Source organism: Primulina tabacum, chromosome 13 (genome assembly GCF_025594145.1).
Source record: "Primulina tabacum isolate GXHZ01 chromosome 13, ASM2559414v2, whole genome shotgun sequence".
NCBI classification, from domain to species: Eukaryota; Viridiplantae; Streptophyta; class Magnoliopsida; order Lamiales; family Gesneriaceae; genus Primulina; species Primulina tabacum.
The window spans coordinates 18,466,520-18,479,041 of record NC_134562.1 but is presented as its reverse complement, the minus strand read 5'-3'; the positions used below and the strand labels follow the sequence as shown (position 1 = coordinate 18,479,041).

At 38.6% G+C, this 12,522-nt stretch overlaps 1 protein-coding gene across 2 annotated transcripts; it reads right to left on the bottom strand.

The window, feature by feature from the left end:
- Nucleotides 1-157: 157 nt before the first annotated feature.
- LOC142522569 (uncharacterized) lies at nucleotides 158-12,296 on the bottom strand. 2 transcript variants are annotated; one of them, XM_075626030.1, is made up of 10 exons: nucleotides 11,772-12,296; nucleotides 11,536-11,673; nucleotides 7,255-7,443; nucleotides 2,081-2,218; nucleotides 1,852-1,973; nucleotides 1,637-1,769; nucleotides 1,396-1,525; nucleotides 1,160-1,239; nucleotides 872-1,006; nucleotides 158-733 (listed from the first exon to the last, which is right to left on the bottom strand). In XM_075626030.1, exons 1-10 carry the CDS (start codon nucleotides 12,225-12,227, stop codon nucleotides 506-508), a joined length of 1,749 nt encoding a protein of 582 aa, XP_075482145.1. In that variant the 5' UTR covers nucleotides 12,228-12,296; the 3' UTR covers nucleotides 158-505. The 2 variants fall into 2 exon arrangements, with proteins under 2 accessions (XP_075482145.1, XP_075482146.1); XM_075626031.1 differs by having other exon boundaries at nucleotides 1,643-1,769.
- Nucleotides 12,297-12,522: the final 226 nt, after the last annotated feature.

Genomic DNA, 12,522 nt, shown 5'->3' with positions numbered 1-12,522 from the left:
ATTGCATGTTCTTGTGCCGACTCAAAAATTTCAACAATAATTTGTCAAGTTGGTTTGCATGGAATTTGCATAGTTAAATAACTTGCCACAATCTAGATCGACCCCTTCCACAAAACATAAGAGCATATCTGCGAAGAGCCAAAATCTAAAATCACAATTCAACAATCATCTTCAAATCTATCAAAGGTAATTTCATCTTTCACAAAATGGGGGCCTACTTCATAGGACTTGGGACCCAAAAAAGGGGTTCTGCAAAAACAAAATTGGATTGTGCTGAATTACATCAAAATATAATTTACCCCTAAACCAATAATAACGAACAAAACGGAGATAATTCCATGGTTGTAGCTACCGAATATGTTTTACTAAGTGTACGCGATAGCTAGGACTCGCTATTGCACGAAAACCCAGCTAGCTTTTCTTCCTCTTCATATTAATTGTGATTAGTTTTCGAAAGGTGGAAGGAGCCGAAAGCCTATCTCTGACGTCTCCAGGAAATCATAACTTACTGGTTGATATTGAACAAAACTGAGAGCTTATTCCAATCCCATGAATCGACACTTGGGAACATAACAGCAGCTCCCAAGGCCAAAACAACGATAGTAAACACCACAGTTTTTACGCAGCCACCACCGCTAGATAACTTTCCTGATATCAACTTACAATACTTGTCAGCATCTTTAAATAAAGGTTGTCGAACATCGTCGACTCCACCACTTAATGCTTTCTCGTTCTGTAAAATGAAGTTGAAATGAATGAGCCGAAACTTCCAACTTATAGACGAGGCAATATACAATGAGAGTTCAGGAGAGCTGAAACATAAAAACCCTCAACTCTGAACAAACCAAAACTGACGATATAAAGGGCCTACCTTTTGCCTGAAACTCTTCAGTGTCTCCCCAAGTGCTTGAAGAGAAGATTGTTTTGAAGAAAATTCTTTCCAGTCCTCTGCAAGCTTCCTCAGGATGACAACACTAGCTTCTATGTTATCCAAATATATCTTGTCCTGTTGAAATCGATTTTATAGCATCAATTCTAACAAAAGGTACGCACATCAATAGCAGTAGCTGGTATCCACGGAAAACTTCCATATTACAGGAAATGAATCAGTGCAGAGAAAAGTATAGCCAAGTTCAAGACACCGACTCGAGAAACCTACCCACTGTTGGTAACAATCAGGGCTCTGAGTCAAACTCCATATGAAGATGCTAGTTGCTTCTCGAGATAGCTCAGGGAACCCTGCATAGCATGATTTGCCAAATGCATTTCACATTCGTAACTACTTGCAGCATACCATATAGATTAAGTGGTATCATCCTACAGTACTCGAGTATAAAAGATAAAAAAGAATTAATAAAAGACAAAACAAGTAGAGCATCTCCAAGATCAAAATACCTTCTCCAACTGCTTTCACAGCTAAAGCTTGTATTTTGAGCGACACTTGCCTCATGGCCTTGCTCCCAGGAGAACCAGCAAGAGCAACCTCTTTGAGAATTGGGTACACTGCTTCAAACCTTTCAGTTGCCTGACACAAACAGCTACAAATGTTAAAATTGGTACGAGGATGGAGCAAAGAGGCTGAACAAATACTATATAGAACTACTTTTAAGGATATTGTTGATGTAAAATCAAAGACCTTAACTCGAATGGAGGATGCAGGGAAAGTTAAATGTAATAGTAGGTCAAGTGCTGCAGGTGGCACCAAGCGTTCCCCCTTCCTAACAGCACCATTTACTAATATACCCCGAGCCTTAGGTGCAGACACAATTCTGATACACGGACTTAGCATGTTAATGGGAAATAGTCAGATAACATGTTGAAACATGAAGTACAGCAACTGTAACCCCAAACCTTTCCACTATCTGCAAGACCAGATCCCTAGATTGTGGATTAGACCCGGACTTTCCTCCAAGTGTTGGCAAAATATGATGTGCCCACAAGTACAATCCAACAGCAAGATCTCCTTGACAAGCCTACAGAAAAGGTCAAACGTCGGCTTAAAATACAAGATTCAACAAAGATTAACAAGTTCTTATGATCAGAGTTGATTCCAAAGTGAATAAGCATCTATTAAACTAGCCTGAACTGCCATCCATATGATAACTAGACGCTTATCTTGTCCTTGGTATTTTGAGTTTTCACTCAATTTTGGCAACACGTTGATTAAAGCATCTGGTTTCCGACGTAATACCATTGCTAACACTACAAAGATAGCAACCTGCCATATCAGCAACAAAAAAAAACAGTTCAGACTACTATGCATAAAAATTATAAAATTGACTATATTTTAGTAGCTCTGCATTCGACAACTTATCAACCAACATTTGTCTTGAAATAAGAGAATCAAAGGACATAAAAACATTAACAAAACAAATCACTGTAACTTTATTTTACATATCTATCTTCAACTGCAATAGCCAGAAAGGTGAAATATTGTATCTCCGCTATCACATTCTTTCCTTTTAAAATAGCAAAAATGTTTCACAAAAAATCAGTATTAAAAGCTTAGAGTTTCCAAAAAAAAATTATTAGAAACGAAATTTTATTAGAATAGGAAAACAAAGTACGAGTAGGCGGATGAGAAAACTACTACACTTTTGTCAATAACATAGAAATTTCCAATCCTCGCTACGTCTGAGATAAGTAAATGGTTAAACACTGCCAACTTTGTTGTCGAACTAGCAACCCTAAATTTGATCTTCTCCCAAACCTCTACAGACTCAGCTATGTCGGTGAAAATTCTTCTGCTCCGCTACCACATACCAAAAACACCGACTTTTCCTCCCGCTAGGTAATCCTGGCTCCAAAAGAAATATAACATGCACCGTTCTTAGAAAGATCCCTCCAAACCCAATTCCTGCAATACTTTGTTCCATATTCCGCTCGTGAACGAACAATGCAAAAGTAAATGATCTTGATCCTCTTTGTTCCGACATAGGCTACACCAGCTCGGACATAAAGCACAATTATGCCATCTTTTTTGCAACGAATAAAAAGTCGGCAATTTTCCCAAAACTACAATCCACGAGAAAACATGAACCTTATATGGCATAGGTACTTTCCAGATATTAGTAAAATACAGGAAATAAGGGAAGTTGCTGATTGGAAAAAAATATTCATAAAAAGAACTAATAGAAAAAGACCTTGAAGAGTCTCCCGTCCAAACAATATCTAAGACCCCTTAGTAGAGCGTTGAACTCAACAATTTCGACCTCATTTAAAGCCCTGCTGAAACGCACATCCCAAGCAAAGTTGGAATTAACCAGAAGGTCCATGACATTGATGAAATTGCTGATAGGTTTGTTAAGAATCAAAGAGATGAAACAGAGATGGAAACCCCTCATAATTTTTTCCACTCATGTGGCACTTTAAAGAGAGACATGAAGTATGTTGGTGAGAGTGACTTTGATGAGTATGAACACGGACGAACACTTAGGCTTTTTGGTGAGAGTTTTGAAGGAGTTTTGTGACATGTCAGGATTGAGGATCAACTGGGATAAGAGTGCTTTATTGGGTTTGAATCAAGAACAAAGGAAGGAGGAAGATATAGCGAAGGGGATCGAGTGCCGCAGGGAACAATGGCCAATAAAATACTTGGGAGTTCCTTAGGGGGTAATCCTCTACAAGTGTCTTTTTGGGAGCCTATCAAGATTAAGATCATTCGAAAATTGGCAACTTGGAAAAAGGCTTTCTTGTCTAAACGGGGTAGAGTGACTTCGATTGCTTCGGTATTGAATGCTCTACCTATATATTTCTTATCTCTCTTCAAGCTACCAAAAGGAGTAGCGGGGGAGATGGAGAGAGTGATGAGAAACTTTTTGTGGGATGGGAACGAGAGAGATTTACATTGTCATATGATTAGATGGGAAAAAGTTTGTCGACCGAAAGAGAAAGTTGGATTAGGTCTTGGGAATATATGCTTGAGAAATACAGCTTTAATGGGAAAATGGTGGTGGAGGTTCAACGTTGAAAGTGATACGCTGTGGAAAAGAGTAATAAAGAGTATGGGTTACAAGACAATGGATGGGATGCGGGGTTGGCTAAGAATGTGACTTTTAGATGTCCGTGGAAGTTCATTTCTACATCGTACCCGACTTATCACCGACTACTGAGACTAGTGGTTCGAGGGGGGACTAAAATCATGTTTTGGGAGGATATTTGGTTGGGGGAAACTTCTCTCCGGGATTTATTCCCTTCTTTGTTTCAGCTATCTTTGGTTCGTAATTTGCCTATTTCATATTTTACTTCTTTTGATTCTTCGTCACATAAATTTTCTTGGGACTTGCATTTCCGTAGATCTCTCCGTGAGGAGGAGATTACTCAGTTATCTTCGCTTTTACTCGTTCTTGAGGGAGTTAGATTGGTCGAAGGGGTTGATGATTTTCGACAGTGGGAGGGGGATCCATCCGGTAGGTTCACAGTCAAATCTTTTTTCAATTCATTCTTCACGAATAGTAATGGTCCACAAGATTTCAAATTTTTCAATATCATTTGGAAAATACCAATTCCGTCAAAGATTCAAATTTTTTCATGGAAAGCAATCCTTGCAAAATTACCGACATCCGAGGTGATGCAAAAGAGATATCCTAATTGTTCGCTTTGTCCGAACTGGTGTGTGTTGTGTCGTAAGCATGGGGAAACACAAGATCATTTGTTTATTCACTGCAAGTTCACTCATGCGTTGTGGGCCAGGGCTTTGAAAGAGATGAGACTGGTTTGGGTTGTGCCGAAGACAACACAAGATTTGTTTACTACGGATCTGGGATATATGCTTGGCAAAAGAGGTAAAATATTTTGGAAAGTAGTGATCCATGGAATTAGTTGGGCTGTTTGGTTGGAGAGAAATAGAAGAATTTTTGAAGAATTAGAAGAAACAGCGGAAGAATGTTGGGGAAAAATCAAATTCACAACAGCGAACTGGATTCGGACAGATAAAAACTTTCAGGGATTGTCTACATCAGATATTTTGAGAGATTGGTCATATGTGTATTGTTAGAACTAACTAGTTTATGGCAGTGGATCACTAGTCCACTTCTTGTACTATAAACTTCTCATATTAATAATATTATTATGTTTCTTATCAAAAAAAAATATGTTGGCATTGCACTCAACACTAACGCTATCAATGTTAGACGACTCCTCCTTGATAAAACGCTTTTTTCCAGCTTGCTAGCTTCTTAGACATCTAGGAAACCACGGGTTCCCAAAAGTCAAATTAATGGGTTTGCCTCCCAACAGTACCCCAAGATATTTAATTGGTCACTCCTCTTTTTTACACTCAATCTCTGAAGCCAACCCTTCGACTTCCACTTCTGAACAAACAATCCCAAAAAAAGGCTTTTTTTCCAAGTTAATCTTCAATCCCGACTTCTAGCTGAATGAGTTGAGTATCTCCACCAAACAACGCAAATGCCCATCAGATTTGACAAAAAAATGTTTCATCCGCAAATTGGATATGATGGATCTCTATTTTATATCTCCCAACTTTTAACCCATTTAATTCATTCACAACATTAGCCCTATTCATCAATCGCCCCAATCCATCGATCACGAGATTAAAAAGGAAAGGGGATAATGGACCCTTGGCCTAAGACTTCGCTCCATTTTTATTTTGCCCCATGGTCTTCTATTAATAAAAATCGAGAAGGAGACATTCGATACACAACCTTTAATCCACCTTCGCTCAAAACTTTTTTCAACCTAGTTAAGACTTTAGCCAAGATCTTATAGATACACGTTATCAGACTAATTGGTCTAAAGTCTTTAACCTTGACCGCATCCTGTTTCTTTGGGATCAGACAAATGTAAGCCTTATTGGTAATATCGTTAATGATGCCTCCTTAGAAGAATTCGGCAAACACCTTCAGTAAATCCTCTTTGATCGTATCCCAACAGTTTTGATAAAAAGACGAGGTAAACAAGTCCGGCCCTAAAGCTTTCGATCCATTGCTTTCAAACATTGCTTTTTTAATCCCTAGGTTAACTTCCCCATCAATACTTAACATTAAAACACCAGGACTATATAAAATCGTCCTTGTAATTTATCCCTCTTGTGGCTTCAATCCCTCAAATTTGTTTGTGTTAATTTAGTCCCTCAAGTACATTTGATCCATTGAATATTGACGAGAAAATTAACGCCGAGCACATAACTAGGGCAACTTGACATATTTGAGGGACTAAATTATCATTCGAATAAATTAAGGGACTGAACTGGAAAGACAAAAAGTATAAAGATGATCTTATGGTCTGTCACACAACTAACAAAACATTCATATGGTCTGTCAAACAACTCAACCTTAAATTCTAAGACTTGAACAAATGTAATGGAACAGTAAAGCTCGACTCCTACGTTTCCCTCATAAGAAGAGAGGTTTTTAGTCAAAACAACTTATTCGAATTTATAGGCGATCATATTAAGATGAAAGTTTAGTCAGAACTTCAAATAGTATATCACACACATCACGACTTGGCCAACATAGATACAACTTCAACTTTTCTCATGCATGAGAAACCACATTGCATACCACTATTGCTCATGAATAGAATAAATTATGAATCAGTAAACAATTTGATATTAAAGAACTTAGCATTGCAAAGTTTTTCACGAAAATAAGAAAGGTGTTGGGACAAGCAGACCAGTAATTACATGAGAATAAGAAGAAACTCTCTTACTACTAACATACTCATAGAAAAGGTTGTCACTGTGTTTGTTTTTAAAAATAGCCCTTCCCTATGTATTTCAGTACATAGGAGAGGCCTGTTTTTTTAAAAAAAACACATAGTAGGGCTTTTAAAAAACTGCCCCTTGAATAGGTATAGAATTTGGTACTTTTAAAAGAAACATGGAGCGAGGAAGGCCGAGGACGATCGTGATCGTATAAACTATGAAGTGTATGTCCAACATGTCAAATTTTCTTCATAAAACTTCTACTCTTCAGCAAACACTAGAAAATGAATGAGATGAGAGATGTTCATGAAAATGCATAGAGGGGACAAGTTAAGGTACCGCATACAACTATCAGAGAAAAATAATCGGCATCCCACAATTCGAAGTATTATGTAATTATAGGTAACCTACCAGCTCCAATGTATAAAAAAGAAGGGTATAGGACTTCAAAGTAAAACACAGTCCCCATATCAGAATTCTTCATCAAAAAGTACAATTGACTTCCCACTGATACTGTACTTAACATTGAAAGTAAACCCTAGGGACATAAAAGAAATGAGAACAAAATGAAAATTGATCATATTTACCTGAGACTTCGAGGATGGTGGTAGCCCTCCTTTCTTTGTGCCCTTAGAAGCCGGTTGTTGGATTGCCAAATCCTGAAGAATGCTGTCCAATGACCACAATAAAAAATTTTCCAGCGCCTCGTATGAGTGATGGTTGATCCAGTCAACTGAAGTCTTGTAAACAGCCTCCGGTACATAGGACACTGGGATCTGTTAAAAAAGAGCAAACAAGAAGTAGATTCAGGCATTAATGAAGGTCACAAAAAATGACCAAAACCATGCATACCAAGAACAGGCATGGATATAATCATAGAGGTTTTATGATCCTAACAGACAGAGTTGAGACAGTACAACGAAGGCTAGAAAAGGTATATGCATGCAGAATTAATTTTACAAAATCAACGGTAATTTCAGTTAGAGAATGAGAAAATACATCAGCGTATTACTTTTCCAAAAAGAGAGAAGAACGATGTCCAAATCAGATATGATATCTGGCCGCTGTTTACAGATAAGGGAATGTAATGGGCACAAAAGCCCGAATTAGGGCAAATAACGATCCACACCAGCAGCCCAACAAGGAGGATGGTAACTGTTGTGCTCTCCAAATAAACATGCTCTCCGAATAAACGAACAGAAATATGAAGAACACAAAGGCAACTGAAATCGTATTGCAAATCCTGTACAATGGTTTTCTCCCTAGCTAAGTGCTAGTCACTCTTTCCACGCGAATGTCTAACGTAATGCTCGCGTATACAATTCCTCTCTATTAATATACCCCCACCCACTTCACGTGTATATCTTCTTTGATCTCCTAACATACACATTAACAATGTTGGGCTTCCCATCTCCACTTCCATTTGGGCTCTCATAACTTGATATCCCCGGACCCAATGACTCCCTGTTTTTCTCAATTGGATCTGAATTCATAACATCTCTGGCCTCCTCAAAAACCATCCTCAAAAATCTCCTCGTCCTCAAGGCGAAAATCAGAGAACTGTGCAACAACATCAAGTAAGTTTTCCCACATAGCATCCTCCTCCAATCTCCCTTTCCACTTGACCAATAGTTGCTTAGCAGGCTCCCCCTTGATCCATTTAATTCGCTCTGCTACCATGTAATCCGGTTCAAACGTCATAAGCATGTCAGAATCCAGCCCCTCTGGCAATCCCACAGCTCTTTTCAAACACGAAACATGAAAAACGGGATGCACCTTAGACTCCTCAGGTAACTGTAATCGATAGGCCAAAAGGGACCATAAAACTTGGCTGCCAATTTCTGAAAGACCCGCGTACAAACTGATGTTTGTCGATGCGGTCGCAAGTCGCAACTTTAAATAAACCATATCCCCCACATGAAAATGAACCTCTCTTCTACGCCAATTAGCATGCTTCGACATATGTTGTTGAGCCCGCTCAAGATTGAATTTTAGCTGCTTCAGAAGCTCATCTCTGTCCCACAGCGCTTGTGAGACAGCAGCTAACACAGTTTCTCCAGGGAGAAAACGGATTATAGGTAGTGGTTTGCGCCCGTAGACCACCTCGAAAGGACATAAACCCGCAGAAGTCTGATAAGAAGTGTTATACCAGAATTCTGCACAATGCAACCACTCTGCCCAATTCTTTGGTTGCTCCGAACAAAAACACCTCGAATACGCCTCAACGCACTCATTCAATGCTTCACTTTGGCCATCGGTTTCAGGGTGGTACGTTGTACTCATTTTAAGTTGTGTGCCTTGTAGATGAAAAAGTTCCAACCAAAAGAAACTCATAAACACAGGAATCGGTTATTTATCCGCTACTGTAATCTCCTTCAATAAGCTGTAATCCACACAGAACCGCCAACTCCCATCCTTCTTTTTGATTAAATAACTGGGATCGAATAAAAGCTATTGTTGGGCTGTATCACACCTGACTTCAGCATATCCCCTACCATGTGCTCAATCTCATCCTTCTGCCGGTAACCGTATCGATAGGGGCGAACTGACACTGGCCCACAACCCTCTCGGATAATTATTGCATGATCCTTGCTGCGATTCGGAGGTAGTCCTTGGGGTTCACGGAATACCCCTGCATAGGTATCAAGAATTCAATGCGGGGCCTTATTAGGGCTGGTGCATCGGCCTTCAATTCAACACCGCCCCACTGAATTCAAAATCAGTCATCTTGACTACTGATTTGAGGGACACCACCGATCGATTGAGTGATGGATCCCCATGCAATATCACCGTACGGGTCGGGTTGAAGGATGGGACCAGCACTCTTGGAGGAGGACATTGCTACAGGGACCACTCGCTTTCTTCCCTTTGTGTTTTGAGGACAAACAAGATCTCCACAGGGGAACCTGATGTAATGGGCACAAAAGCCCGAATTAGGGCAAATAAAGATCCAAACCATCAGCCCAACAAAGAGGATAATAACCTAAGGGTGTCAATTCGGGTAGGTTCGGGTCGGGTCGAAGGATGTGTGCTACAAAAGTTTTCTCAACACGAACACGACCCTACCTGAAAACTATAAACCCGAACCAACCCGACTAACCCGAAAAGTTATTTTCAAAAAAAATATATGATCTTTTTAATATGCAAGTATGCAACATTATTATTTTACGATTTAACAAAATAGTTAAGGATTCAAAACACATAATAAATATTTTAATTAAAAACATAAAACAAAATATTGCTTAAATAAATGATAATTATGTTTTGTGGATTTAAATATTTAAATTTAAGAGTACAAGTTGTGTAAACCATAATTACTTTATGAAAGAACAAGTATTTAGGAAATATAAATATTTCACAAAATAAATATTACATGATAAAAATTAATGAGATCAATAACAATAAAAAAATGTCCAAGCATGTCAAAATAACTTTCAATAAATTGTTTCAAAAATAAATATTTTACAACATAAATATTTGTGCATCCTCATTTATGAATAAATTCAAAAATTTGAAAGTCAACTTGTAGAAATTTTAAAGTAAACTTGCTATAAAAAATAAACAATTGTTTAAACAATCAATATTTTACAAAATCAATATTATATGATGAAAATATATGATATCGATATACAATAAAAAAAATTCAAACATACAATATAAAAATGTAGCCAATATTTCTTATTTCTATAAAAAATTATTTTTTTAAAAAATCAGGTAAACCCAGGTTGAGCTGAATCCGACCCAATCCAACTAATTTTTTCAGGTTTAATTTCGTGTCCAACAAGATTTGACCCGAACCCAAAAAAACCCGACCCTAACCTGATTTTTTAGGTTGACTCGAGTCGGGTTCGTTTTTTAAACCCCTAACAGTAACCAGCTTCAGTCAAGGGACAACGATGAGAACAATTAGGGATGTCAACCAGCTTCAGTCAAGGAATAAATATTTCAATCATCTTTAAGACTATAGGATTCTAGTTTCATAATTTATTGTGCTTTCTTATTTTTGTTGCATGATTACTCGTTGGTTTCCTTATTCAAATAGCATCCTATTTGTATTCAAGGGATAAATTCAGTGGAATAAAATACCAAATTATTATTCCAAATTCTTGAGCAACAAGATCTTGAGGTTCTCTTCATGAAAAGAATCCTCTAAACTTAATTCATCCAAAGTAGGTGGGAAAGGCAGAAAAAGCCACAACACATCAATGAGCTTAACGATCAACCACTCAATTGCCCTATAAGTAGATCCTTACCAAGGGTCATAACAGGGAACCCCTAACTATCGACAAATGGAAGATGTGGGCAGGCTGATGAAAACCATTAAATGTGGATTGATTATTGGAAAGCACAACCATACAGACTACCACCAGGTCCATGAACTAAAACATTTGTCAAGGCGTTATAGGAATCAAAACAGGAACGGCTTCCAGGATTGGTCAAAAGAAATGGATGGCAGGCAATAAAGGTAGTTTTCCCATGCTAGATGTAACGAGGGATGATAAACATTTAAGGACGTTAAGTTTATCAGTTTTCCATGCAAACAAAATATAGACAAGATCACAATGTCAAATATCGAGTGTTCAAACATTGAAGTAAAAATCAGAATTCCAAAATCACCATCAAATACTGCCAAAACATCCGTTAGCACATCTCAGAGGAAATGCTGTTCACTCAAAAACTACTATATGGCTTTGGCAAAGAAAAATCAGAAATTACTACATGATGTACTTTCTCCTTGAATCCCCAAAACATACTACAGATGCTCGCATAAAAGTGACATACCACCCGCCAATTTAGAACATTTACACGCTAAAAAAATTGTAGATAAAAAAAGTATGGGATGCTACACAACGTTCTAACCAACTCACGTCAGCATATTTTGCCACAGCAGACTCTCTAAGAAGCTTCATCCATGGAAACTGTGAGGCGCTCACAGCCGAAAATGCACGCCCAAAGTAATCCGCAAACCTCATCAATTGAATATCTTGTTTCCCTTCATAAGATTCCTATCACCAAAACACCAAAAAAATCCAATAACGCTTAAAATCAAGCACAGAATATTAACAAGGAAAACCAAAAAATGAAAAAGGAGACAGATAATTACCGAAACGCCAGAAAGAAACGAGGCAAGATCAGAATCGTCGATCTTCGCGGCAGCCTCCGCCACCGTAACCTTAGGCTTCTTAACTTTCTTCGGCTTCTCCTTATACGCCTCAGCGGCATTATTCTCCTTCGCATCAACATCCGCGTCGCTGCTGACGTCCCCGTCCTCTTCATCTCCCCATTTCTTCCTCGATCGCACCGGAATCTCATCGTCGTAAATCGCCGAAGAGGCGCGCTGAGCCTCCAATTTCCGCCGCCTCTCCGCCGCGTGCTTCTCCAAGCTATTGAAGACACCGTTTTTCTCGGCGGATTCGTTCGGCAGCGCCGCCGTGGCATGATCGGACACCATCTTGGGCTGATTCTTGCGCTGTTTCTTCGCGTACGTCACCTTCTGCCAGCCATGGTTGTTCTCCTCGGCGGATTCGGCGGGGAGGGAAATTGATCTATCATCTTCCATTGAAACTGCGGAGATCGCCAAAGGGAAATTGGGAGAGAAAAAGAGATCGAAGAAATGACGGGCATTGAATTGGAGAAAGGGAAGAAGAGTGTATTTATAGTAGTTTGACTCTAGCAGAATTTAACCTTGTTCATACCTAAAATTACGGGAATGCCATTAAGAAATTTTAATTTAATAGGAAAAAATTGCCAATTTTATTACGTAATTCTTGCAAACGAAAATGCGTTATGCCTAGCTAATTTTGTGACTTGAATTAACATTGGGAAAATTGTTTTTCGTTTTCTTCTTCCTCTGT

What these genes read in the sequence shown, in the direction of transcription:
- LOC142522569 (XM_075626030.1), bottom strand. Translation starts at nt 12,227, where the DNA reads ATGGAAGATGATAGATCAATTTCCCTCCCCGCCGAATCCGCCGAGGAG. An exon ending in CTGTGGCAAAATATGCTGAC is followed by an intron (nt 7,444 to 11,535) that starts GTGAGTTGGTTA and finishes CTTTTTTAACAG; the next exon opens with ATCCCAGTGTCCTATGTACC. An exon ending in TGAAGAGTTTCAGGCAAAAG is followed by an intron (nt 734 to 871) that starts GTAGGCCCTTTA and finishes TTCATTTTACAG; the next exon opens with AACGAGAAAGCATTAAGTGG.